Here is a 27,948-nt window from a genome sequence, read left to right as displayed (position 1 = left end):
AGAAGCCAAAGTTCAAAGAGTCTCATTAGTATCACACAGAATACCAATTTCTTCCCCTTGCCAACCACTTAACTTGTGCTTTCCACGTGGCTACTCTGACACATGAGTTTGGATTTAAAATCTGGGCACTGGGCAAGGAGGTCAGTGCCACCTTTTTCCTACCTTCCCACAGCCAACTGTCCAGTCCCACCTTAGACACACAGAGGAACTGGAGGCTGAGCATGGGAACAGGCATGAGGGAGTGGGAAACCAGGGCCATGGAAAGGGTCACTCTTCCTGCAGAAGCTAAGCACTGAACAGTCTTCCCTTCAACCTGACCATGAGCCTTCCTGCTTCCCTTCCAACTCTGCCACGCTCAGGAAATTTGCAGAGTGTAATAGTGGTCATGGAAGTTCCTTGCCCTTTGCAGTGCCCCCACTTTCTCTGCTTTGAGAAAAGCCAGAGCAGAGTTCACCCAGTAGCTGTCAGGTAGAGGATATGATGAAAAGAAATGGATTGATCCCACAACAAGCAGGCAGGGTTGAGGAAGGGCTTTCTTACCACAGATGGGGTGTGAGTCGGGAAATATGTACCAGAGGAAGTTAGGGACTCTTCCCCGGTGCGGGAGGACAGGAAGGAGCCTCTGCAGAAACAGCTCCAGGGTCAACCAGAGGCTCCTTCTGACACAAACTGGACTGTGGTTGCCTCCTCTCCCAAGCTGCTCCCCACATCCATCTCAGTCAATGACCTTTCTTCCTTCACCCCAGACTAGACACTCTAAGCATACCTGTCCCCCAAGTCCAAAGCTCCACTCCAGCCCCAGTTTTGGTGGCCCTGGTGTGACCCTGAGGACCGGGTTTCCTTGGCTATCTCTTGGCTCTGCCTGGGTGGTGTGAACAGTCACTAAAGCAGAACTTGGGGTAATGGGTAGGTTGACCAGAACTTACACATATCTAGGCTTCCAGGGACTAAGGGGACAGGGATAAGAGATGTGCACTGCTAAAACTGGGAAAGTCTTGGGCAAACCAGGTTGAGTTGCTCACCCTAGTGACCACATGTGTGTGCAAGTGGATGTCCCCTAAAAAGAATCCCATCCTGCACCCCCAAATTCAGAAGTATCAGGATCCAGAACAGTTTTGAGGCCTAGAGGTAAAGAAATTCCAAAAGATGGGGGCTGGGGAGTATTGGGGAGGACAGGTGAGGAACAGCTAGCAGTCTTGGGAGGAGTCAAGACTTGGCAGTGAGAAAAAGGAGAAAGAAGTGGTACCTCCCTAAAAAATTCTTCCTGTCCTCCAGTCTCCACACCATGCCTCATACTCTCTCATCTCCAACACCCAAATGTGCTCTGGATGAGCAAGTGCCCACTCCTTTTGAGTCAGATGACCTTTGGGGGAGAGTTGAATTCAAAGAGGAAGATACTCTCAGACACCCAGGGCCCTTCCCCCATTGGGTCAACCACAAGGCAGACAGGAGAACTTTCCTTTTGAACCCCTCAGATTGACTTCCAGTTCCCAGGGTTAGACCTCCTGCCTCCTTGGCTCTTATAGACTCCAGAGAATGAATCCCATCCCCACCCCACATCCAAGCACCCATATCTTTCTTTCCTACTCTTCCCTTTATTTACCAAGTGGTTCTATGGGTTGGCCTGAGGGAACCAGGCCACCTGAGCTGGGGAGGACAGGTCAAGATGCCACTGAAGGTTGGCACTGCCCAGCCTTGGCCTGACCCAGCAGGGAAACCAGGTGGCTTCAGTACCACTCAGGCTGAACCGCCAAGGGAGTGCACACTTAAGCCATGGTAACGGCTGCACAGTCTTTCACAATAACTATTGGCACCAACTTAGCAGCTCTGGCACATGGGCACATGTCAGCCTGCAAGTGCACAATGTTCATTAACATGAACCATCACCCTTGGCAATCCCTCAGTTTGGAACCTGGGCCTGCCCCAGGCATATAATAATTCTGCCCCGACAGATCCAAACTGGTCAGAGGATCCCCAAACGCGCCTCTGTGGTTCTCTGAATTCTGACGGGTGATGGAAGGGGAGAGGGGAGAGCAGGATTCGGCGTCAAGGGTCCCACTCTTGACTGTCCTTCGCCGCCCCGCCCCCTGGGTCTCCATTGCCCAGGCCCTGTCCCGCCACTCGGAGCCGAGGGATAGCTCGGAGCTCCATGGTCCCCTCCCTGGAGCGGCCCCCTCGAGCCTCTCCGGAGCCCTCGAAGAGCCGCGTGAGAAAGCCGGGGCCCGCGCGCGGCAGCAGGTCCCCAGCGGTGAAGAGGTAGAGCACCGGGTTGACGCTGGAGCTGAAGAAGGCCAGCGCCGTGGTTCCGGCCCGCGCCGCCTGGCCCGCGCCGCCCAGCTTCGCCAGGGCCCCGTCGGGCGGCGCCAGCGCGCCCACCGCCTGCACGATGTTGACCACGTGGTAGGGGGCCCAGAGCAGGCCGAAGGCGAGCACGATGGCGCTCACCAGCCGGCCCACCCTCGTGCCGTGCCGCCCCGAGCCCCAGCGGGCGCCCCGCAGCCGCGCCAGCGTTACGCTGTAGCAGCCGAGCACCAGCCCGAAGGGCAGCACGAAAGCCATCAGGGTCTCCAGGCTCAGGTGGACGGCGGCGTGGGCGCGCGACGGGTGGCACAGCTGGCACAGGCTGTCCCCCCAGAGGTGGCGGTAGACGGCGGCTGGCACGGCGAGCAGCAGAGCGGCCAGCCAGACCGCCAGCAGCAGGCGGCGGGCCAGGACGGGGCTCCGCAGCCGGGGCGCCAGGAAAGGGCGGGTGACGGCGAGGCAGCGCTGCAGGCTGAGCAGGCTGGTGAACAGGACGCTGGCGTACATGCTGAGCGCGCACACGTAGTACACGGCCTTGCAGCCCGCCTGGCCCAGCGGCCACGCCTGCCTCACCAGGAAGGCCACAAACAGCGGCGTGAGCAGCAGCACCGCGCCGTCGGCCAGCGCCAGGTGCAGCACGAGGGTGGCCGCCAGCGGCCGCCCCCGTGCAGGCCGCCAGCCCGCCAAGCTCCACACCACGAAACCATTGCCGGGCAGCCCCAGCAGCGCCGCCAGCAGCAGGAAGGCCGTGCCTGTGGCCCGTGAGGCCGGTGAGCTCAGCAGCGTCTCATTCCCTGGGGGACGGTAGCAGTCTGTCATCCTTCTGCACCTACGGGGGGAGGGGCTGGAAAGGGCCTTAGAGCGCATTCAGGGGGCGGGGCAAGAGCCCACCTGACTCCTGATGCCAGGTGAGAAGGAACTGTGTCTCCCTCACTTCCTTACAGCCTGCCTCTCTTCTGTCTGGGAGCCTTGACTTCCTCCGGGATCCCAGCCCCAACTCAAACACTACTTCTTCCTGGAACCCCAAATCCCCTGCTCTCAGTCTCAGCTCACCTCCCCAGTCCTGGCTCCCAGGCTGTCACCACCTCCACCTCCACTCCTCTACCCTTCTTTGTCCAGCCCCATTCCTTATACCTCAGGGTAAAAGCGAGTGGTCGCAAGTAAAGGCACTTGGGCAGATCTACTTACCCAGCTGAAAGCTAGCAGGGTGGGGGCCCAGCAAGGGGCCTGGGGAGGCTGAAAGGCAAAGCAGCAATGAGCTAGGTGCCTACTCCTGTCCTGTGCCAGTCAGATTTGCAAAGGGTGAGGCGAAAATGGGGAGGGACAAGGTGAAGCCTTTCCTGGGGCCCCTCCCTCACCTTAGGGCTTCCCATCACTAACATGTCCAGGCGTGTGAGGTCCTGCCTCCCAAGAAACAGGATAAGCTGAAGGGGTTCACATAAGCTTTCCTTGTCGTGAAGGTGAGTGGGTAGGAACACTGCTGACTCCAGACCCTGGGTCCTGTTTCTGCGCTAATCCCTCCCCTCAGCTCTTGTCCCAACCCTGTAGCCCTATGCTTTCTGCCCTCCCTGGTCTGCATTCAGCAGAGAAGGTGACCCAAACTACTCACTTCCCCTGCTGCTCTTTCTTTGCCTGTTTCCAGACTCCTGACCCTGCTGAGGCTTCATTTCCCTCAGCTTCCTACCTACTCCTCTTGCCTCTTGCCTTGGGCCCTGCCCCAGTCATACCACCCTCAGGGCCCTCACTGGGCTGTCAGTGACAGCTTTCAGTGTAAAGCATGGTGTTAAATTCTGTGGGGAATGGGGGAATGCATGGAGGTGTAAGGGGCATAGAACCTGGCTGAGGCGGTTACAGCAGACAACCACGAAGAGAGCACATCACTAAGCTGCACCAGGATACAAGATAAGAAAAAAGGAAAGGGTGCAGTGGTAGAGACATGCTGAAAAGAAGCCTTCTGTAGGTGGAGAAGTCAGGCAAAGCTTGGAAATGAAGAAATTTGAGGGGACCTGGTAAATTGATAAACTTGAGGGAAGGGGAAAGGCCTATGTCATTCAATAGCCAGAACTGGGGTTCCTTGGGAGCCAGGACACCAGTATTGTCTCCATTTGGGTTCCTTCCAAAGCAGAGTCTTAGTTAAGGGCATGGGTACAGGTAATTCTGTATTTGGGAGATCACCTTGGGAAGCAGGAGTGAGAGGAGAAGAGAGGGAAGAGGAAAGCCATTAAGAGTGTTACCGAGCGCCTTCAGTGGGCATCAGGAACGTCTAATACATGCACAGAATGCATTCCAGAAAGAGGAGGCATTGACGATCCTGTTCACACTTGTAGCCTGCACTTGTCAGGGTGCAGACTGGACTGCCAAAGCTTCAGACCTGACTTATAGGCAGGAAAGCAGAGAGACTTGCACTCATGTGAGGAGTTCATTGTCAGTGAGTCTGAGCTTCCACACAACTGTCCAGCACAACTGCAGCTGAAGTCAGAGATGGAACACAGAGCACCAAAAGCTAAAGCCCTGATGCCATCAAAGGACACCCCCTCTCCCCTTCACATCTCCTTCATGCCCATTATGTGTCCAAAGGAGATAGGGGCGAAAGTGACTAATCCAGTGTGGCTGAAGCGGGCACTTCTGCAGAATTAAATCAGAGAAATGTTGAGCCAGCTGCTCCCCTAGACCACGAAGGAAAGAGCAGGAAAGGAGGAAGGCCAGAGTCCCAGACAGTCTCCTGGTGACCCATGGATCAGGACCCATCCTCTTCTCACACCCCACCTCACACACAGCCTCACATGCCATTTCTCCAAGCTTTGCCCATGATCCCATCCTCAGCCTGTCCTCTCTTCTCTTAAAGCTGCAGTTTATGGATTTTTCAGTAGATGGCAGCATGCACAGTACAAATCATGTAATGCAGCTTCTATACCTAGAAATTCCCTCCATACAAAGAAAAACACCATCCTCTTACATAGTTCCCAATTATCCTCACATCCCATGCTGCCACCAGAGAAACACCCACACAAAGCTTCCATGGTTTTTGCCTGGCAACTCTGAGCCTTAATCCTTCTTTCGGGACCCCATCTAGGTCCCTCCCCTTGGACTTTGCCTTTCTTACAGGCCAGTCGGGAGCAGAGTCCGAGACTGACTCATCCTCCACCTCACTGGGGCTGAGGTCCCAGCTCGGTAACAGAAAACATCACCACTTCAGCCCAGCACAACAGAGAACGACCCAGCCCAGAACTCCTGCTCTATCCCTGCACCATGGAGTACCTCTCTGCCCTGAACCCCAGCGGCCTGCTCAGGTGATTACTGATCTTCTTCTCCATTCTCCAACTCCGGGGATAGGGGCAGGACAATAAATCTCCACTCAGCCCCCAAGAAACTCATGAACCCCTCCCCCTCCCCACTCCCACTTTCCACAGTGGGCTTGTCCAGCTTCTGAACCACTACTGCCCACCTCCACTCCATGGTCCTGCCCTCTCTCCCTAGGATACTCTAATCCAAAAACCTAAATCCCCCCCTCCCTCCCTAACTCCAACCACCCCACCCTCATCATCTCCATTACACTCAACAAACCCCTTACTACTTCTTGACCTTTTTCCCCAACTATCAGGTCAGTAACCAATATGAGCTCTGAGTTTGGCCGTAGAGTCCTGACCTCAGCTCCACCACCCCAGCGACCTTTCCGTGTCTGTAATCACAAGCGGACCACTCGGAAAGGTCTGACAGCTGCCACCCGCCAGGAACTGCTAGACAAGGTGAGTGAGCCAAGTCCCTGGGTTCCTATCCCAGGGGCAGCCAAGGGGCTCAAGAAGAGTGAGAACTTGGAATGACCAGCAGAAAGGGCTGAGGTTACACGGCTGCCCTTCCCTCTGAGGACTGAAAGCACAGGGGTAAGCCCAATGATCCCTGCTGCATTTTGGTTAATTTTTTCCCCCCCAAGAAATGGGCTTTTCTTTGGAATAGTGGAAGGAGTAGATAGAGAGGGTTGGAGGTATAGAATTTAGAAGTCAGTGTGTAATGGTGATTTGTGTGACAAATCAAATTCAAATCCTAAATCTGCCACTTCCTACTGTCAAACCTTAGGAAGTTATTTAACCTATCAAAATGTCAATGTCTTTCTTTTGAATTTTAGAGGACGTCTATTAAAGGTAGGAATGTGAAACAAGAAAGGGCTGGAAAAATGAGCCTAGGCTGGTCTGTTTTGGCTCACTAAGAAGTCAGAGAAAAGGGAGCCTTGGAGACAGGTTCAGGAGGTTTGCCTGGGATGAACTGCCACTGCCCGTTGCTGCCCTTGTTGCAAGCCTTGTAGGGTCCCTTAGAGTTTAGGAGATGCATGCCTGTGGGGGAGGGGGAGGGGGAGGGGGAGGGGAAAGGTGCAGGCATGCTCCTGGGAGGGCTGGCTTGCACAGGGACCTTCCTTTTGAGGGGTTTTAAAATCTGGGAGTTTAGGGGAGAATATTCATCAGCTTTATGTTGATGCACCAAAATGAGATTCATTCTTTTTGAAAATTTATCTTTATTGTTGAAAGTATTACAAATGTCTCCTCCCCCCCCCATTGACCCCCTCCACCCTCCACCCCTCTCCCCAGGCCTTTACCACATTATTGTCTGTGTTCGTGGGTTACCCATATATGCATATAAGTTCTTAGGTTTATCTCTCCCCACCCACCTCTTCCCTCTGAGATTCTTCAGTCTGTTCCATGCTTCTGTGTCTCTGGATCTATTTTGTTCATTAGATTCCACATATGAGTAAGATCAAGTGGTAGTTGTCTTTCTCTGGTTTATTTCAATAAGCATAATACTCTCCACATCCCATCATGCTGTCTAAAGGGTAAGGGATCCTTCGTTTTTACAGCTGCGTAGTACTCCATGGTGTAAATGTCCGAGAAGATGCTTGATATGATTTCAGTCTTCTTGAACTTGTAGAGGCTTGTTTTGTGTCCTAACATGTGGTCTATCTTTAAGAATGTCCCATGTACACTTGAGGAGAATGCATATTCTGCAGCTTTGGGGTGAAATGTTCTGTAAATGTCAATTAAATCCATCTGATCTAGTGTGTCACTTAGAGTCACTGTCTCCTTGTCGATTTTTTGTCTGGAAGATCTATCCAGTAAAGTCAGTGAGGTGTTAAAGTCCCCTGCTGTGACTGTATTGCTGTCAATCTCTCCTTTAAAGTCCTCCAGAAGTTTGTTTTTTCAGCCTGTGTATTTGGTTCTGAGGTGGGTCTCTTGTAGTCAGCATACATTTGGGTCATGTTTTCTTATCCATTCAGCTACCCTATGTCCTTTGATTGGAGCACTTAATCCATTTGTATTTAAGGTTATTATGGATAGGTACTTATTTATTGCCATTTTATTTCTTTATGCCTATATTTCTCATTCTCTCTATTTCAACTTCTTATTACAGCAGTCCCTTTAACATTTCTTGCAATCAATGCTGGTTTGGTGGTGATAAACTCTTTTAAACTTTTTTTTTTTTTTTTTTAATCTGGGAAGGTCTTTATTTCACCATCTATTTTGAATGATAGCCTTGCTGGATAGAGTATTCCTGGTTTCAGATCCTTGTTTTGCATTACCTTTAATACTTCATGCCATTCCCTTCTGGCCTATAGTTTCTGATGAGAAATCAGCTGACAACCTCATGGGGGCTCCTTTGTAGGTAACAGATTGCATTTCTCTTGCTGCCTTTAAGATTCTTTGTCCTGAATTTTTGGTACTTTAATTATTATGTGCCTGGGTGTGGGCCTCTTTGGGTTCTTCTTGTTTGGGACTCTCTATGTCTCCTGTACTTGTGTGACTTTTTCCTTGACCAGGTTAGGGAAGTTTTCTGCCATTGTTTCTTCAAACAGGTTCTCTAACCCTTGCTTACTTTCTACATCTTCTGGCACACCTATGATGTGAATATTGTTACATTCATGTTGTCCCACAGCTCCCTTAGACTGTCCTCCTGTTTTTTGTTTTTTCTTTTTGGTTTTCTGATTGGTATTCTCTACCCTGTCTTCTAATTCACTAATCCTCAACTTCCCCTAATCTGTTTATTCCTTCCAATGTTTTTTTATTATTATTTCTATATCATTAATTTCCTTCATAGTTTCCATTTCTTTTCTCATGCTGTTGAGCATCCTTATGATCAGTATTCTGAACTCTATATCTGATAGATTGCTTATCTCCATTAGCTCTTCTTCTGGAGAATTCTTTTGTTCTTTCATTTGGGGCTTGTTTTTTTGTCTCCCTGTTTTGGTCGCCTATTTGGATTTGAGTGTTGACCTATGAACCAGAAGGTCATGGTTCGATTCTTGGTCAGGGCACATGCCTGGTTTTGGGCTAGATCCTCAGCAGGGGGTGTGCAGGAGGCAGCCGATCAATGACTCTCATCATTGATGTTTCTCTTTCTTTCCCTTTCCCTTCCTCTCTGAAATCAATAAAAACATTTTAAAAAATAAATATTTCTATGTATTATTTAGATCTGCTAGGACTCCCAGTCTTTTGGATGGTGCAGGCCAATTTCAGATGGTTTTGTGACTGGCCTTGAGTACCGTTTGAAGTTTTCTGCACTCCACAGCTTGTGCTTTCCTCTGCTGGGGCTGGGTGTGTTTTGAGACTTATTCTCTTAACTTCATCTATCCTTGGGTGTGGTTGGCAAGTGGCACTAATTGGATTTCTGCTACCTGTCTCCCTAAGTAGGGTGACTTAAGCTATTTACCCTCTGGTTGGGGAGAAGTCAAAATATCAATTTATCTATGAAAAAGGAATAATAATGCACTTCCTTGGGTTGTTGAAAAAAGTAAAAGAGGATAATGTATGTAAAGTGCTACATAGATACCTGGCACTAGTAAAGACTCAAAAAGGTGGTCATTATTACTGAAAATGGTTCTAGAGAATTCTGTGAGAGTGGGAAAGAGCAAGGTGGGATATTAGAGATAAGATTCCATTGTGTCAGGCCCTGTCAGAATCATGCCTTACACCCCTAGCCTATGCCCATTACCAAAGGATAGACTTCAAGAGAACCTGGCTAACTTTTCAATTCCAAACCAGGAGTGGCTCAGAGGGAAGCAGGGCAAGATAACAATGACATGGTAGGAGCAAAGCAGGAGCAAATAGGGAAAAAGGTCAGCTTCTGGGGAGGGTCCCCCAATGAAAGAACACTGAGAGCTGGAGCCACTTGAAGTGATGGCAAAGCACCAGGAAGTAGAGTTGGTATATCAACCAGTGTCTTGGGCCAACCAATGGATGCTGGGCAGCTGGAGAGGAAAGGAGCATGAGACAAGCTCTGCCATTTCCCTCCTGCTTCTTGCCACTGGGTAGGCACAGGAGACCCTGCTGCTGAGTGGAGTGCTGACCCTGGTGCTAGAGGAGGATGGGACTGCCGTCGAGAGCGAAGACTTCTTCCAGCTGTTGGAAGATGACACATGCCTGATGGTGCTGGAGCTTGGGCAGAGCTGGAGTCCCATCAGGGTGAGAGGCCTGTACTGGGGCTGCTAAAGGTCACCAATCCTTTATATCTCTCCCAAGCTTCTCCTCTTCCCTAACTCTCGCCTTGGGGGCAGAGGTGATGAGAAAAGTAAGGAATTTTTAAGGATACCTTATAGTGGACTAACAGTCCAGGCAAGGGTGGGTCTGTCCCATTATTGATGGGGATTAATGGTGGGTGTAAGCGAGGGTGCACTGCACTCATGGGGGTGTCCTACAGAGTGGGATGCTGTCATATGGCCTGGGCCGGGAGAAGCCCAAGCACAGCAAGGACATTGCTCGCATCACCTTTGACGTGTACAAGCAAAACCCTCGAGACCTCTTTGGGAGTCTGAACATCAAAGCCACATTCTACGGGCTCTACTCCATGAGCTGTGACATTCAAGGACTTGGCCCAAAGAAACTACTCAGGTCAGAGACCAAAATGTTTTACTTCCCCAACCCTACCGTTGCAGTCCCATAATTCCTTCTGCTGCACTCACCTAACCCATTATTAGTTCTCCCTTACGGAGAGCTCCCAGCCCCCAGCTCTATGGCTTCCTCCTAACTATCTGACTGTCTCTTGTCTCTGCCCTTCAGGGAGTTCCTCCGATGGACCTCCACACTGCTGCAAGGCCTCGGCCATATGTTGCTGGGAATTTCCTCTACCATTCGCCATGTAGTGGAAGGGGCTACACAGTGGCAGCAACAGGGTCACCTTCATCCCTACTGAGAAGGGGCTTGGAGCTTCTGCCCCTAGACTCATTCTAACAGATGGCAGTAACGACTGTGACATCATCAGGTTTGGGGACCTGTAGACAGTTTCCCCACTGTCTTCTGACCCCATCAGTATAATGCCTTACACCCCTAGCCTATACCCATTCCTGAAGAATGCTGTCCCTTCCTAGCTATCTTTTCAGCCTCCCACCTACCCTGAAAGGCCACAAGCTTGTCCCAAGCATCTTGATACCATCCTGAATGCTGCAAACTCTAGATGTTCCTGCAACTCCTCCTTTCCCTGAGCTCCCCAGTGCACTGAAGATAGCTCTCTTGGGCTTTACCTTGAGATCTCTATGTCTTCATAATCTTCCCCCCAAGAATAAGACATTTCCAATAAAAATATAAAAATGTTTACCAATAAGACTTTTGACTTCAATGATTCCAATTTAAATTAGTAAGGGGACAGGGTAGACACACCCTTTTCTCCTTCCCCATCAACACTCAGTCCCAGATCCCAAGGCCTCAGTCTTCAAGAATTGAGTTCAAAACCCGCCTCCGTTTGGCCACCGCCCCCTGCTGCTGTTCCCAAGCCTCTCGACGCTTCAGGAAGGTAGTCAGGGCCACATTTCGAGCCACATGGTGGCCAAAGGGGTCTTTTATCAGCTCCTGGTTCCGCTCTCCTGCAAAGGGAACCATTCATGTTCAGTATCAGCATGCAGTCACCACCCATGCTTGAAGAGACTCTATTTGCGGTGAAGGTCCCTCCATTTTCCCTGGACCCTAGGCATGCCTTGGGATAGAATTAACCCCTCACTCTCCAAAGAACAAGTTGGGAGGAGGGTTGGGAACACAGGGCTGCACAATCAACACAGGGAAAAGGGAGAGCAGACTGCTAAGCACCATGGCCAAATCACCCTTTGGAACTGCTGAACTTAATTTTTTCCTTAAATATGTCTTTAGTGATTTCAGAGAGAGGAAAGGAAAGGGAGAGAGATAGAAACATCAGTGATGAGAGAGTCATTGACTGGCTGCCTCCTGCACACCTCACACTGGGGATCGAGCCCGCCACCCGCGTATGTGCCCTGACTGGGAATCGAACCACAATCGCCTGGATTGTAGGTTGATGCTCAACTGCTGAGCCTTGCCAGCCAGGCTCTGCTGAATTTAAATCCATCCCCCAGCCACCCAGCCACTTGGAGTAAGGAAAGGGAAAGTTTGGAAAGGTGAAAAAGACCTGCTGGTACTCACCCAGCTCAGCAGCAATTTCCTTCCGGGCCCCCAAGGCTGCTCCACCCCAGATGGCATCTAATACACGGCTGCCATGGCGACTGCAAGCCAGAGCCACATATTGTCCCTGCATTGAGACAAGCAAGATAGGTCCCTCTAGGGCAGTCCATGAAAATGTGTTGGGGAGGGCAGAAGGGAGTAGAGCTTCAGTTCAGACGCTGAGTCAAAAGAGTCTAGGAAAGGCAGTCCTAGAGGAAGCTCGTGTTCTCTAAATGGATAGAGGAATCAAAGCAGAAGCCAGAAGTCTAACCTTTAGGGTCTTGAGCACATGGCGGCGCTGCTTGCGTGTCACGGAAGGGCTGGTTAGGACGGCATCAAGCACATGGGAACCAGCAGGACTTTGGGCCAGAGTCAGAAGTTGTGGTCCCGTCAAGACACCCAGGCTTCGAAGTATAAGGCCAGGAGTGGAGAAGTACAGCAGATGCTGGAGCAGTAGAGATCCGAGGACTGTCACTTCCCCCAGGGCCCTGGCTGTGGCCATTTCAACCTGTGGCCAGAGACAGAAAATCAGGAGGCAGCCACGAAACTGCCATCTCCACTTGGATGAAGCCAGAGATCTCTCCACCCTCACCTCAGTGGTGAGAGGTTTCCTAAGCTCAGGGAAGCCTGGTCCCCAATCAGTTATTGGCTTGGCCTCTCCCCTGCCTCACCTGGTGCTCCGCAGGCACTGCCCCTTCCTCTTCCACCAGTCCATAGTACACCTCATAAGCCATCAAAGTGGCAAAGAGAGGCACACAGGCCACTTGCCGGGAAGAGGGCTCTGCACAGTGGAATGCCTAGATGAGAAGACAAAACATAATAAATCTGAGAACCGACTTTAACCCCAAATTTCCAGACAAGGGAATACATTCAGGACTGGTGAGATGCCTAACTCCACAAGAATGTAAGCTGCATGAGGACAGGATTTCATCTGCCTTGCTGTATCCCCAGCCTCTATACATGTAACGGGTCAATAAATGTTTATTCCTTAAATAAACACCTCTGTTCTGGGAGACAATTTTCATCCTAGGGCTATGAGATGGCTTTGACCTAATTTTCCTGTTATCTATGAACTCTCTGGGCATTAAATCTCTTGGCTCCAGAGATACAATGACTAAAGATTTGGTAAGTTCTAAGAGATAGAATTGAACCAAGGGCATAAACAGGTTGCAGGTAACACCCACTCACCTCTAACAACAGCTGCAGGACCTGGGCTTGGTGGGTCCCAACTCTGCGGCAGGCTCCCACCAGGGCAATGACTACCCCTGGGTGACCCTGTGCCAGTACAGCTTCCAGGGCAGGGCTCAGCTCCTCAAACACAGGGGACAGCTGAGGGGAGACACGGGGTAAAGAATCCTTGGCATTCTGATAACTGTGGGCTAAGTTATTCAAGAAATCTGTCAGAAACAACTAAAAATGTTAGATAAGACACAAAAGCATTGCCAATATCAGGACTTTGATTTTACTGGGTAAGAAAAGTCCAGGACAAGTGGGCAGTCTTACAGCAGCTGCCTCACATGGGGAGGGGACTTTAAATGACTATACTCTTAGGGTAAAGGAGAACCAGAATCAAACCTGTCCTTCCACCCTAACTCCCAACCCATGAGATCCCATGGAAGCATGCCCTGATGTTAAGCAGCAAAGGAAAAGAGCGCTCATTTGGATATATAGCGAAGTACCCAGTCTGAGTGGGCCATGGAACCTCAAGCTGCAAACTTGGATTAAGCCACTCTCCTGCTGGTATTGGCATTTGAGAGAAGCCAAAGCAAATCCTTTCTGGGAAGAAGGTACCTTCACTCTGTGCACTGGGAAACCCCCAGGAATAACTTTTCAAGGGGAATAGCCAGCACACAGTCAGAGAAACAGAGGCAGGCACATCATAAAATAAGGCCCAGTGAACAAGAACAAGTAGAAACAACAGCATACAGAAACAGACTCAGCCAAATTCCCAACTCACCAGCTCAGAGGTAGTGATAGCATCTAATAAACGCTGCAAAGGGAAGTTGGCAATAGGATGTGCAGCCAGGGTCTGCAGCTGCCCTTGGAAGTGATCTTCAAAAAGGCTCTGGAGCTTCAGGGGCTCCAAAACCAACAGCACCTGCTCCAGCAGTCTGGAGCTCGTTTGATCCCGCAGAAACAGCAGTAGAGGGCTGGAGACCAGGAGAAGGTAGTTTTAATCCCACTCTATCCAAAATACCTACACACCTCATTTATTTCACACAGCCCCATCAACCCTGGTCAATCCTGAGGCACTGACCATACCTGCCATCTGCTGAGGAATTACGGTTACTCAGAAAATCAATCACAGCATCACAGAGGCGGGCACAAAACTGGGGCAGTTTTCGGTGTAAGATCTGTAAGGCCACTTGAAAGCAAAAACTGGAGATCTTATCGGTGATAAACACTGTGGGGAGAGAGCAGAAATAATAAAAGCAGCTGTCTCAAAATCCAGATGACCTGTTCAACTTCAAACAACAAGTTACAAGGGACAAAGGGTCTGTAGGTTTGAAAAGAAGACTGATCCTAAATAAGGGCCTTGTTTGAAGATAATGACCTCCAAAAAAATATATCCTAGAACCTCCTCCTATTTCCCTCCTTACCAGCAATGTCCTTTAGAAAGCAGGAGCTCAGGTCCTGAAGATGATTCAAGAAGGATTCAGGAACCTCGAAATCAGTTGGTTTACATTCCCGAGCTGGAGCCCTTTGTGCCTCTGAAGGAAGATGAAGAATGTGTGCAGTGGTGAGATCACAAACCACCATCCAGGAGGGAGAAGAATTCTGTAGATCAGCGATTTTCAGCCTTTTCCATCTCATGGCACATAAACTAATTACTAAAATTCTGTGGCACACCAAAAAATATTTTTTTGCCGATCTGACAAAAAAATAGGTATAATTTTGATTCATTCACACTGGACGGCCATTGTTGTGTTAGGTGCTGTCATTTTTTTATTTGACGATCTAAAGGAAAAGAGGTCAGTGCCCCTGACTAAATAGTCAGGTATCACATATTTTAAAATTCTTGGGGCACACCAGTGTATCACAGCACACCAGGTGAAAATCACTGGCAAAGATGAACAAGGATTCAGCTTAGAGATGCAGAACACAACTGAATATCGCTTCTCATCTAGATCACTAAATTTAGACTACATTTCTGTTTTAAGTTTTCTAAGAAACTTCAACCAGCTCTCCCATTGTCCATGGGAGATAGTCCAAACTCCTCAGCCAGAAATTCAAGATGTTCCAAAATCAGGCCTTAACTAAATTCTCTAACCTTATTTTCCAGAGTTTTTAAAAATTAGGCCACTGCCTATGAGTGCATCATGAAATCAACTTAGTGGGTCTCAACCAGTACCTTTTTAGTGGAAGAGGACTGAATAATAAAGGAAAGAAAATATTAGAGTGGTGTGCATGTAGTAAGAGTATTATTCCTGATCTTTTGCTTGAATCCAGTATATGTATAAATACAAATGTACACTGAGTCATGTTTAGCTTTCCCTAAACACACCTTACCTCTGGGCCTCTGTGCATAGTAATCTTTGGCTAAGCCCTGTCCTGATTTCCCTGTTAATTCTTCAAGTTCATGAAGAATTACTCTTCTGCTAACTCCCTCCTTCTGAACTTCCTATACTCTCCTTTCCTCTAGGTCCACTTCCCTCTCTTGTAATACTTACCAGGTGACTGGGAGCCTCGGTGTCTGGCTCTCTCAGACTCCAGAAGAGTCCCTCCTAACACCTGCAGCAGAGTTCTGACCACGAAGCTGCCATGTGTGTCTCCACAGTAGAAAAGAAAATCATCACACACCTCAGAGGACAGTCCCAGGACCAGCTCCTCCAGGGTCTCCAGGGGACGATCCTTCCCATCCTCCTCCACCTCCTCATCCTCCATAGGGCTCCCCAACAATCGAGGAAGCTGCAGCAAAGCACTTTGCAATACGTGGACCCCGCATCGATGACAGGCCACAGAGCGCAAGTTGGAGCGCAGAGCAGCCAATACTCGACACAGAGGTTTCAGGGGACTGAACCCCAACAGTTCCTGCAGCATCTCACTGCCAGTCCTGTTTGTGGCCAAGGCGAGGGCCTGCGCCTCCGCTTCCTTCAAAACATTGTGCACCATCAGCTCTGGAAAGACAAGGAAAGAAATATTACAAGGAGACTAGGAGGAGGATAAGGTTAGTTCCAGCACTTAACCAAATGGCTGGGAGTGAGGACAAGGATACGGAAGATGAAACTAAATCCCCACGCCTTGGGAACCCACGAAAATGATCTTGCTTGTACTGAATTTTACGTCCACCAAATCCCTCTCTTCGTCTCACCCAGAAGATCCCCCCTACCTCGTTCTTCGCCGGTCTCCGGGGCCTCTTTCAGCGCCGACAGCGCCCGGCGGAAATACCCCAGCGCTTCGGGGCTCAGGTGAGGGTGCGCTTCTAGGGCCGGCTGCGAGCGCCCGTCCCGAGGCGGGCAGACTTGTCGCTGGCGGCCTGATGAGGCGCGCCCCGACCCCTTGGCGCCGCGCCCTCGTTTGCCGCCAGCTGGGAACCGGCGCCCGGCTTTATGGAGGGCGCGCGGACCCAGCCCCATGGGTGCTGCCGTCGCTCTCAGCCCGCGAAAGGTGCCTCAGCTGGAGCCCGCGCGCACTTAGCCAGGCGTGGGCCGGCTCCCAGCGGAGTTTAGAGACGCCGGCGCGCTCGGGACGCAGCGTGACGTCACTGTCCCGCGACGCCCCCCCCCCCCCCCCCCCGCGGATTGACTGAAAACACAGGGGGCCCCGCCTCCCTCTGCCCGCCCGGGGCAGTGCCGCTGCTCACGCCAGTCACCTGGGCTCGCCCCCGCTTCCGGAATGAAAGGTCGCGACTCAGAGCCTTGTGAGCGAGGTAGGGCGAGAGCTCCACAAGCGGCAAAGGCGACCGGTAAGGGACACGAACTCCTCCCAGTGGGGCTCAGGGTTCCTGGACCTTGGCTCACCTCTGACCCAAAAGCCGCGCCCCCAGGTTCGGCTTGACTGGGCCAGGCCAGGGGCCAGAGCTCGGGATGCCCAGGACTCTGCGTGGGCGCTCCACGAGGGCCTGCTGCGGCGGAATCTTCCACCCAGCCCGCCTCACGCAGAGCCCAGTAGGTGTCCGCCCTGGACAGCCCCACCTGCCCCTTCACTTCTGGGAATCCCAAAACGAACTGCCTGCCTTGCCCTAGGGCCTGCACCCAGTTGTACGCCTCTGAAACTTCTCTCCCCTCAAAGCATAGCTCCCCACCATAGCTGCCCCTCCTACCATAATGGGGGTAGGGGGTAGTCTCCCTTCACGTTCAGAATATGCGGGCTTCCCTCAGAGCACATCTTTCCGCAGATTATACCCCTTTGCTTTTGAGTCATACATGGCAGCTCCCATGAAGGGCCAAGTGTGCGTAGTGACTGGTACTTGCAGGGTTATTGGTCCTGGCATCGCCTTGCAGCTCTGCCAAGCCGGTGCTACAGTTTGCATCACTGGCCGACATCTGGACACGCTGCGGGCTGCAGCTGAAGATGTGAGTGCTTCCTCTGGGACCAAAGGGGCAGAAACCACTTGCGGGATCCCTTCCTATTAACCACTCCTCTGAAACCATAATATTCCTAAATAAAATGTGAATATTTTCTCAGAGTGGGCCAGATGAACCCCATAAATAACTCCAGATCAAGTCAAATTTACCACCAAGTGAGTTTTATGGAAAACAAAAAACAAAAACACACCTCACAACTGTTTGTTTGAAAGCTTTAGGGATTTTGGAATTGCAACTAAAGACTGTGGACCTGTGCTTTCCTCAAGACTTTATTGAACTGTACATTTTTCTTTTCTGCTGGTTTTCAGTAAAATAAATACTTGAGTACACTTGATATGCTGGGCACTGGGTGAAGCACTGGGGTTACCAAGATTAATAAGATATAACTTCTGCTCTTAAAAGCTAGAGTCTAGCCAGAGGCAGAAACGGTTCATTTCAGTGTAATGTGAACATGGTAAGTGATAAGAGGCAAATGTGCGCAGAATGCCTTGGCATCGTGGGGTGGGTTTTGAAATGACATGGGAGAATAGGGAAAGCATTCTGGAGGAAGTAGTTCTTGAACTGAGTCTTGAAAGGTAAGGGTTAAGTCAAAAAAGCTAAGACAACCATACTAGCAAAGGGAACTTCATAAGCAGAGGGACAATGGTGAAAGAGTATGGATATTGTGAGAAAGAATTCCAAAGCATATAGGTACAAAGCAGGAGTGGTAGGTGAGAGGCTGGAGAGGAAACAGAACAGGTCTTGGAAGACCCCGGTATAGAACTTTGGCTTTATTCTCGAAGAGATGGTGATCCGGTTGGAGGATTTAAAACAGATTTGTGTTTCAGATAGTTTATACTATCTGGCTGGGATATGAAGAGTTAATATAAGGCAGAAAGACTAGCGGTCATGTGAGCACTTAGGAGGTAAGGAGGTAAGAGGGTTGCACCCAGAGTATGAATTTGGAGAATAGGCCTGTTCCTGAATAAGGTACGCTTCTTCCTCTGAAGTTAGAGGATGGGACACATTTGTAGAAGCTGATACTAAATAGGAAGTAGAAATAGCTCATGCCTGAGAGCTTTGATTTCCTTGTTACCAGGTAGGAGCACAGGTGGAGTGAGGGTAAGAGGGCTGGGAATTGAGTAAGAGTTCTGCATGAATGATAAACTGTGGGAGCAAAGGGCATGTGAGATGCAAGTGGCCTGAAATTCCTCACACAGACATCAGAGGGCGATATTACCAACCATGTTCCCTCAGCTGCTGACTGATTCCCATGTTGGCCTTCTCAGCTCCCAAGCTGGGAGTTGAGGGAAGCTGCGTTATGTGTACACTTCTGTGCAACTGTGAGCTCATATCCTGTCTCTCTCCAGGCGCAATCCCGAGGGGGCAAGTGCGTGCCTGTGGTGTGTGATTCAAGCCAGGAGAGTGAAGTGCGAAAACTGTTTGAGCAAGTAGATAGAGAACAGCACGGGCGATTGGATGTGCTGGTCAACAACGCCTATGCTGGGGTCCAGGTACCCTTTGAACTTTGATATCAGTTCCACAGTCCTGACTTCCAACTGTGACCCCTGAGTCTTTATCCCCACTCATTGTCCCTTCCATGATCCTGCCCCTCATACCTTCCTGCCTTCAGACCATCCAATCCATCACTCCCCCTGTGCTTTCCAGACAATCCTGGACAATGATAAGAAGGCATTCTGGGAAAGCCCTGCCTCCATTTGGGATGATATCAACAATGTTGGACTCAGGTAGGTGTCCTTGCCCCACTGTAAGGGCCTGGCTCCTCTCATTCATTTCACCAGGCTGAGGGCCCAGATCTTTCCCCATATCCCCTTGCCTTTTTCCCTCTGACCTCCCATCTCTTTCTTCTCCTTTTTGTCCCATTTGTCCCATTCACCTCGAGAAGTTCCATCCAAGTGAATCTGTACCTGGGAATGTCAACTTTTATCTTGTTTCTGTCAGTAATTTTCATCTGACCTTGCCCTTTGCCTCTCTCCTGCCTCACTTTCTGCCCATCCAAGTGTATGACCCAGAAGGGAGCTCTTTCCCTCAGTAATGCACACCATCCATAGCCAATATTTCCAAAAATGGATAGAGGAAGAAATTGTTTTGCTTTTAGATCAAGAGAAGGTCAATAAAAAAGAGTGAGTGCCATCCATCCTAGCCTCCAGATCCTCAATCCAGACCCATGGGCAAGGGCACTTCCAGGTCAGAGTTGGGAGGGCAGGGGTGTCACAGGGTTACATGTACATGTGGTACAGGGGTGAGGTAAAACACAGCATTTAGTTTGCTCAGCATGATGTACACCAGTAATGTCTGTGTTTATTATTTTTGGAACTATGGTGCTCTCATAAGCTACACTCCCTGAATATGACCAGGGGGAGTAACTAAGATATTATCTGCAAATCTGAGACTAAAGTGTTTAAAAACACCCATGGCTTCTAGTGGCAGTCTCAAGGAAGCAGAATGACAATCCAGCCCGGCCGGCATGGCTCAGTGGTTGAGCGTCACCCCATGAACCAGGAGGTTGAGGTTCGATTCCCAGTCAGGGCACATGGCCGGGTTGCAGGCTTGATCCCCAGTAGTGGGGGCTTGCGGGAGGCAGCTGATTCGTGACTCTCATCGTTGATGCTTCTGTCTCTCTCCCTCTCCCTTCCTCTCTCTGAAATCAATAAAAAAAAATTTTAAAAAAGAAAGAAAAGAATGAGAATCCAGTTGTGATTTCTAAAGTAGAAGGAAGATTATGAGGACAGAGAGATGGTTAGCCAAGTGGCAAAAGAAAATGCAAACAGCTGGAAATAGGCAACACCCACATCCTTAGCTCTCCAGATAGAGGGGCCTTTCACACTCATCTCTTGCTGGTCAGGGTTTCAGCCTACAAGGCAAATGCCCAGGCATGATGAGTTCTCCAAGGTGTAAAGGTCACTTTGTGAGCCTCTTGGAAGCCCACCACCATCTCCTCTCACCTCTCCCACATACATTCACATACACATTTGCTGTGCCTTTCCTCTATATTACCTTAGGCTGGGCTTCCTTTCAAAACCATAGCTCTACTTGTTTTCATTTGAAAGTTCCAGTTTCCCATGCAAAAGAAATTTTTTTTGGTTACCAAGTTTGTATAATTTTTTAAAATTATGGAAAAATGTGAAAGTCAGTATGATCTTACTCTCTCATCACCACCCCTTCCACCCTTGACTGAGATTAAGCTACTGTTGATAGTCTAGTGTTGTACCTTTCTTTTAAATATTTGACTCAGAGTAGGTACCATAATTTATTTATCTAATCCTTTATCTATTGCAGTAGTGGAATTCTTGGAAAAAATATATACTTCTTAAAGATTTAATAAACATTATCAAGCTGTCCTCCAAAAAGACCCCACCAATTTATAAACTCATTACAATGAAGGAGAATATCTTTTCTATGTCCTCTACTGTGCTAAACAACCAGGCGACTCAGGCAAGCTTTGCCACTCTGATAGGCCAAAGACATCTAAAGGTGGTTTTAATTCGTGTGTGTGTGTGTGTGTGTGTGTGTGTGAAGTTGAGCTTTTTATTCATTTATTTATTGGCACTTTATTTTTATTTTTTTAAATAGTCCTTTGGTTTTATTTTCTAGCCATAAGTGTTTCTACACAATCCTCTTGAAGATATCCTTTAAAATAATTTATAAAATGGCTTAATTCGTGTCTTGGTTATCAGGACCCATCAATGTCACTGTCAGCCTTGATTAATTGGTGGAAAATTTCAGAGCAGGAGAAGTAATTTATGAGTATTTTCTCAAGCCCCAAGAATCATAATCATCACAGAAAATTTTATCCTTTCATCATAAATCTCTGGAAAGTAGATCTGTTCGTTCATTGTTAGTAGGACAAGGAGCAATGTCCTAGAGGGTTAATCCATGTAAACTGGCTTATACTGGTAAAAAAATTTTCTGAAAATCCCAGATATAAATCAGGGAAAAAATGGAAGAAGGAAAATGACATAGACCATTCTGCTGCAGTAATGATCACATGAAGCACATAACCTTTGTCCTCAGGGTTCCAGTGCAGTTTCCGTACTATATCTGTGCCAAAACTGCCGCTGTACAATATTGATGAGCAAGCCAGCATGCTAAATGCACCTACGCCCCACCAGAAAACCAACAGTAGTCTGATCCAGAAGATTTGTTTGCCATGAATTTTGAACTGCATTTGGTAAGAAAGGCTGGTCCCACCTGGCCGGGCATGGCTCAGCCGTTGAGCATCGACCTAGGATCCAGGCGATTGGGGTTCGATTCCCGGTCAGGGCACATGCCTGGGTTTGTGGGCTCGATCTCCAGTTGAGGGCGTGCAGGAGGCAGCTGATCAATGACTTTCTCATCGTTGATGGTTCTATCTCTCTCTCTCCCTCTCCTTTCCTCTCTGAAATCAATAAAAATATATATTTTTTTAAAGAAAAAAGAAAGGATGGTCTGAACAAACATACACATTAAGCCCATATCAAAGGTGAGCACAGCTTCACATACGTATACAGTAAAAAAGGTTGTTTTCTAGAAGTTTGCCACAACAAAAAGCCCCAAACAACTCAGCAGTCCAAGTACAGGGCAAGCCTGGTTTGATCTGGTGCTACATTTCCCTTCAGGATTCAGACCATGAACTTACTTACAATGAACATAAATGGTAGCAACACATAAAACTGCGGTGAAATATAACATTGCCCCAAACAGGCACTTTTCTGGGGCTACTGTGCCAGTGTCACTGATACAAGGCAAAGCAGGGTCAACACGATGGAGAGTCATGGCAGTATGCATGAAAATGTGAAAGCAGCAGTCGTCCCAGTTACAAGGGCTGAAGGAAGGAAACCGAGGCCTTGCTGAAACCATATCTCAAACAGATCTTTGTTGCTTGCTTGTTTGCTTTTATCTTCCTCACTAAACTTTAAGTTCTGTGAGAACAGGAACCAGCTGTTGTTTTAGTATCAGTCTTCAAATCTACCCAAACCTGCCCCTTTTGTAGATCCTATGCTCTCTGCTTTCTTTGACGATTCATGAATCAGAGAACTGAAGTTAAAGTTACAATTTTTAAATTTTATAAATATTTAAATGCCACTGGTAATAAGATTAATTCCTTATGCTGCCTCCTCTAAGTGGCGACTGCTTGCGAGGATGAGCCACCAGGGCTGACTGTTGGGTCTGGAGCCTGCGGGCTGGACAGAAATGGGGCAGCCTCTGACCGAGCGCCAAAGCAGCCAGGCCAGGCCCTGGGCACTCTCACTGCCCAAAAGAGTATGTGCTGCCACTTGTTCTGGCTGGCTCTTTATTCTTTTGTGAGTTGTGTTATTAATATAGTCTTTTTACATCAATTTATAAGAGATCCTCATGTAATAGGTTCTTTTGATATATGTTTTACAAATAATTTTTCTCAATTACTACTTTTTGCATACATGCTCTCCCCAGCTTTCTCTATATACATACACACATATAGGTGTATGTATTTGTATGTTTAAATATATGTCTTAATTTTTAATAAGTCAAATAAGGGTGGAGGTTGGGAAGAGATTAACCAAAGAAGTTATATGCATAACCCATGGACACAGTTAATAACGGGGTGAAGGCCTGGGAAGGGGGTGGGAGCAAAGTAGAGGGGATCAATTGGGAAAAATGGGATACCTGTAATACTCTCAATAATAAAGATAAATTAAAAAAAAATAAATTAAAAAAAAAAATATATATATATATATAAAGTCAAGTCTTTTATAGTATCTATCTTGGTGTGATGCTAAGACAAGTTTCCCCACCTCAAGTTTATGAACACATTGTCACGCTTGCTTTTAGTGCTTTTGTGCATTTATTTTTTTATGTTCAAATACTTTATCCTTTTGGAATGCATTTTGAAATTATAAGTGAGTTAGACAGCCAATCCCACCTACCAAATAAGTGACCAGTTGTCCCAAATTCATTTACTGAATGATCCCCCTTTCCCTGTTGATTTGAAATGTTCCCTTTATAATTTACTGAATTCTCATTTACGGTTGGACCTAATTATTGACTACTTTGTTTCGTTGACTCTCTGTGTATTGTTATACTAGTACTCCATTCTTTTAACTATTATACATTTTTAAAAATATCCTTCTTGATTTCAGAGAGAGGAAGGGAGATAGAAACATCAATGATGAGAGAGTCATTGATGGCTGCAGCCCGCAACCCGCTCATGTGCCCTGACCGAGAATCGAACCCGGATCTCCTGGATCCCAGGTCGTCGCTCAACCACTGAGACACGCCCGGCTGGGCAACTGTTATACATTTTAACATGGGGTGGCGAGATGGGGGAGCATACCACCCCACCCACAGATACTACGCTTCCTTTTTCAGAACTTTCCTAGCTATCCCATGTTTATTCTCATTGGGCTTTAGATTATTTTGTCAGTTCCTCCAAAAGTCTTATTGATATCTAACTTAAATTGACTGAATCGACTAGTTGAAGTAGCACTGATGTTTTACATGTTGATTCCTCGGAATAAATTATGCCTGTACTTGTTGTTTTATATTAGGAAGGATTTTATCGTTTTTTTCATGTAGATCATACATATTTTTTATGTTTTCTCCCCAAGTTACTTTAGGTTTGTTATTGCTGTTATGACAGAGCTCTTTTCTTCCATTACATCTTCTAGAGAGTGCCATTTCTCATCCTTCAGTGGTTAATTTTTCCAGTATTCCTCCCAGAAGGTAGCCTTAAGCCCTCAGTTCTCCAGGTCTGCGGCCACCCCTTTGCTGCCTTCTCCTGGCTGACTATAGCCACTAGAGGGCAGAGGGAGCTGCCAAGGCTACAGCACCATGGCCAGCACTGAACACAGTCTGTTCCTTCCTTGCCCCACCTTCTAGAGGCCACTACCTGTGCTCAGTGTATGGGGCACAGCTGATGGTACCAGCTGGTCAGGGGCTCATCGTGGTCATCTCCTCCCCTGGGGGAATGCAGTATATCGTCAATGTCCCCTATGGTGTGGCAAAGCTGCGGTAAGAACCTAGTGGCATAGGAGTTGGGGAGGTATAGGACAGTGACGGTACCCATTTAGCTTGGGAGGTAAATCCCCAGTGGTCAAAGTGGCAGGCCAACTGGCCATCACCTCTCCTTCTGCCCCTCGATGGACAGTTCCTTCATCTGGGCTCCTCTCTGCTGGGCAGAGTAAGTAGTGCACTGGGAGAGGTGGACAGCTGAGACAGAGCACCTGAGAAGGGCATGGGACTGGGACATCCTCAGCCAAAGCATGGAGGGCAGGGGCGGGAGGGGACATGGCCAGATATCCTGGCTCTCACCCTGCCTTCTGTCTCTCTACAGTGTGACAGGATGGCTGCTGACTGTGTCCAGGAGCTGCAGCCCCGCGGGGTTAGCTATGTGTCTCTGTGGCCAGGGCTGGTGCAGACAGAACTGCTGAAGGATCATTTGGAGAAGAATGACAACACTGAAAGTCCCCTGTTGAAGCAGGTTGGCAAGGGGAGGCCAAGGGTGGCAGAGAATGCAGGGGAATCAGCTCCATTCTTTTTTTTTTCTTTTTTTTAATATATCTTTATTGATTTCAGAGAGAGGAAAGGAGAGGGAGAGAGCGAGATAGAAACATCAATGATGAGAGAGTCATTGATCGAGCCCGCAGCCCGGGTATGTGCCCTGACCGGGAATCGAACCCCGATCGCCTGGATCCTAGGTCAACGCTCAACCGCCGAGCCACGCCCGGCTGGGCAGCTTCTCCATTCTTAATGTCAAGACAGTAACAACAGCAAGAAGTAAATACCCGGGTATTTACCATGGTGGTAAATTATGGGGCTGAGCACTGTACACATGTTATGTCCTTTAATCCTATAAGGGAGATAGTATCTCCTTTTTATAGATAGTGAAACTGAAACCCAGAGAAGCAAGAAACTTGCTTAAGATCACCGATGCCTTAAGTGGAAAGACTGTCCAGCTCCACAGCCCATGGTCTTGACCACCACGTGGCACTAACCTAGAAGGTCAACATAGTTGGCTTCCTCAGATCCTTCCACTTAGGATCTGAGTGGGTCCTGGTGCTGGGGTACGAGACTCACCAGGATGTGCGGAGGAGTGGCTCCAGCACCTTTCAAGATGCGTATCCTACAGGTGCTGTGATAAGGGCCTCTGTTCTGGAACAGAAGCTATAATCAGGGAATAGAGTTGGCCAGTGCTCTGTGAAATTAACCCAAACCTTCTCTGCTCCTATGTTTCAGCTCAAAATTCATTTCTCATCTGGGGAGACCACGGAAATGAGTGGCAGATGTGTGGTAACAGGTGAAGAAATTGGGGGCAACTGATAACAAGAAAGGACCTAGAGGATCTGCGGGGTGGTGGCAGCCAGTTCTGGGTCCTGGCTCAGAAGGTAGTTGAGGAATAAACCCTTTTCTCTGACTTCTGGAGACCCAAAGGGTCAATAATTCCCTTTTTGAGGATTGGGAGCTTCAAGGACTAGCTCCTAGGAGATATGGCCAGAAGCCAGAGGCTCAGGAACCTTGTTAGGAACAGAGAGAAACAATTCTGGCTCCTAAACCTGTCTCAGTGGTGCCTTGTCCCATTGGGCCCAAACTTTGTCACCCTTCACCACTCCCATGCCATATCAGCTGTGTGTGTGCCCACAGACCCCAATATCCTCAGCCTGAGTGGGAAGGTGCTGCTGTCTTGTGACCTTGCTCAACGCTATGGCCTTTGGGATGTTGATGGTAAGAGCTCTAGGCCAGCAGCCAGCCTGGACCTCTCTTCCTTCTGTTTCCTGCTCACTCTGCCCTCACTTTCTCCCTGTTCCTTTCTCTCTCACATTCCACTCAGTCCCAGCCTAGTTGGAGGTGTCCAAGCGGTGGGAAATGAGGGTCTAACCCTCCTCCTCTTCCTGTCGTCCTCAGGCCGCCCCGTCCAGGACTGTTTGAGTTCGGTTGTCTCCCATGCCTCTAGCCTGGCTGACTGGCCTCCTACGTGCCTGGCTTCCTCCGTATGCCCAAGTGGATTATGACCCTCTACATCAGCAAGTTCGTTATAACCCTCCTGGCCTGATGCACCACTCTGCTTGGACTGGGTGGCTGGGCCCATTTCAGCGGAACAAGGCAGCCTTTCCCACCTACCACTTGCCCCTGATACAAAGAGAAGGCCTCTGCTGTCTGTCCTTGGTAAACCCTGGGGCCCTATAGGTCCTTCTTTCCTTGCTCCTACATGTTACTTTTTTCATATTGAAAAGTGTTCTGTAATAATAAAGGTCTCATTTCTCCTTCACATTTTTTGAGTGCTGATTCTGAACTGGGCCAAGTGCTAAGTACTTGAGAAAAAGACTCAAAGACACACAAAATGTTTGGGTTCTCAAGGAGCTCCATCCCTGAGACAAGGCCCGTTTTGTCCTCAGCTGTTCCTGATCTTCCCTGGAGAACTGTCTCAGGAGCACCTGCTCATGGGCCAGAAGGCCTGTTGCTCACATCCCAGCTGAGGAGCAGGGCCCCTTCACAACCAGAAGCAGGCACCCCTCACCTCACACTGCTTCCCCATCCCTTCATTCCACCCTCTCTTCAGAGATGCCTGCTGCCTTCTAGCTGGGCCTGATCCCGTGAGGACACTTTCCTCAGTGTCTGGAATTTGGGAGGAAAGTACTGCCCAAATTCAAGTGAGGGGCACAGGAATAACTGATGGGACTAACACTCATCCTTCCTCTCAGGATGATACCATCTGAATTACTTTCTGAAGAACTAATTATAAGAGCCCTTTAAGGCTGCCTTGCCTGCTCTAGGGGCAAGGCAACAGAGGGTGTGTTCCAAAGAGGAGCTGAGGGCCACTCTGGGGGAACCTTCCAGCCAGCAGCCTAGATAGCCACTGAGGTAACAGGATAGCTGATGTAAATCACAGGGGCAGAGACCATCGCTAATCTTCAAAAAAGTCAGAGGCTGCCTGTAGTATCTGCAGCAGCTGCAATCTTCCTGTGGCTTTCTGGGGACAGCCCTGGTTACTGTTCCTTTGGTGTGCTGGGGCAGCTCACTGCCTTGTGAGAGCTGACTATGCACAGTTCTGCCAAGTCTGCAGTCAGTGACTGCATGGTGGTTGCTTGAAGTCAGCCTTAGTGGGATATATGTATATATACCAGAGAAATCAACAAAAGCTACCAATCAGGGCTTTTTTTTTAAAGAGAGAGAGAGCTGGCTTATCTGCACATGACTGGAACTGTGTACCTAAACCCCACCATTTGCCCAGGCACCCCATTTAGATCACAGTGATCAGATTTCCTCACTACACTCTCACCCCCTTCCACTGACCACCCTAAGTTCCTGTTATCCCCTGAGGTTGCTGAGGGCAGGGGCAATTGCTATATGCTATAATATGCTATAATAAGGACAATAAGGGCCTCAGGATCTCCTCCAGCCTTCCACAGCCACCATTAAAAGCCATCAATGGCCCAGCCGGCCGTGGCTCAGTAGTTGAGCATCAGCCTAGGATCCAGGAGATCCCGGTTCAATTCCTGGTCAGGGCACATGCTCAGGTTGCAGGCTCCATCCCCAGTGGGGGGCATGCAGGAGGCAGCCGATCAATGATGACTTTCATTGATGTTTCTCTCTCTCTCCCTCTCCTTTCCTCTCTCTGAAGTCAGTTAAGATATATTTAAAAAAAAAAAAAAAAGACTGAGAGCCCAATAATGGAGAGTCTTAGGACATTTGGGAGATCGAAATTCATTCAAAAAATATTTATTTAATCCCTACTCTCT

General features: G+C 48.8%; 4 protein-coding genes and 1 pseudogene across 4 annotated transcripts; 2 read left to right on the top strand and 3 right to left on the bottom strand.

Moving 5' to 3' along the window:
* Positions 1 to 2,046: 2,046 nt before the first annotated feature.
* On the bottom strand, positions 2,047 to 3,120 carry LTB4R2 (leukotriene B4 receptor 2). Its single transcript, XM_087815141.1, has one exon. It carries the CDS (start codon positions 3,118 to 3,120, stop codon positions 2,047 to 2,049), a length of 1,074 nt encoding a protein of 357 aa, XP_087671267.1.
* A 2,430-nt stretch (positions 3,121 to 5,550) lies between these two features.
* Positions 5,551 to 10,562, top strand: CIDEB (cell death inducing DFFA like effector b). The gene is made up of 5 exons (XM_016205886.2): positions 5,551 to 5,591; positions 5,903 to 6,047; positions 9,597 to 9,746; positions 9,982 to 10,172; positions 10,341 to 10,562. The coding sequence occupies exons 1-5, from the start codon at positions 5,551 to 5,553 to the stop codon at positions 10,471 to 10,473; spliced, it is 660 nt and encodes a 219-aa protein (XP_016061372.2). The 3' UTR covers positions 10,474 to 10,562.
* Positions 10,563 to 10,854: 292 nt separating this feature from the next.
* NOP9 (NOP9 nucleolar protein) lies at positions 10,855 to 16,347 on the bottom strand. Its single transcript, XM_016205885.2, has 10 exons — positions 16,057 to 16,347; positions 15,398 to 15,844; positions 14,327 to 14,437; positions 13,989 to 14,130; positions 13,684 to 13,876; positions 12,915 to 13,055; positions 12,398 to 12,523; positions 11,998 to 12,234; positions 11,709 to 11,814; positions 10,855 to 11,140 (listed from the first exon to the last, which is right to left on the bottom strand). Exons 1-10 carry the CDS (start codon positions 16,301 to 16,303, stop codon positions 10,983 to 10,985), a joined length of 1,908 nt encoding a protein of 635 aa, XP_016061371.2. The 5' UTR covers positions 16,304 to 16,347; the 3' UTR covers positions 10,855 to 10,982.
* Positions 16,348 to 16,539: 192 nt separating this feature from the next.
* Positions 16,540 to 26,399, top strand: DHRS1 (dehydrogenase/reductase 1). The gene is given in 10 exon segments (XM_016205767.2): positions 16,540 to 17,242; positions 18,604 to 18,747; positions 18,902 to 18,981; positions 24,092 to 24,223; positions 24,283 to 24,290; positions 24,427 to 24,692; positions 25,448 to 25,508; positions 25,835 to 25,933; positions 26,114 to 26,167; positions 26,170 to 26,399. Coding segments are annotated over 10 exon segments (1,185 nt in total). The 5' UTR covers positions 16,540 to 16,993; the 3' UTR covers positions 26,262 to 26,399.
* Positions 21,056 to 23,169, bottom strand: LOC148094196 (DNA damage-regulated autophagy modulator protein 2 pseudogene; annotated as a pseudogene).
* Positions 26,400 to 27,948: the final 1,549 nt, after the last annotated feature.

The sequence above is a fragment of the Miniopterus natalensis genome, chromosome 1 (assembly GCF_054644295.1).
Source record: "Miniopterus natalensis isolate mMinNat1 chromosome 1, mMinNat1.hap1, whole genome shotgun sequence".
NCBI classification, from domain to species: Eukaryota; Metazoa; Chordata; class Mammalia; order Chiroptera; family Miniopteridae; genus Miniopterus; species Miniopterus natalensis.
This window is presented reverse-complemented; position numbering and strand designations above follow the sequence as displayed.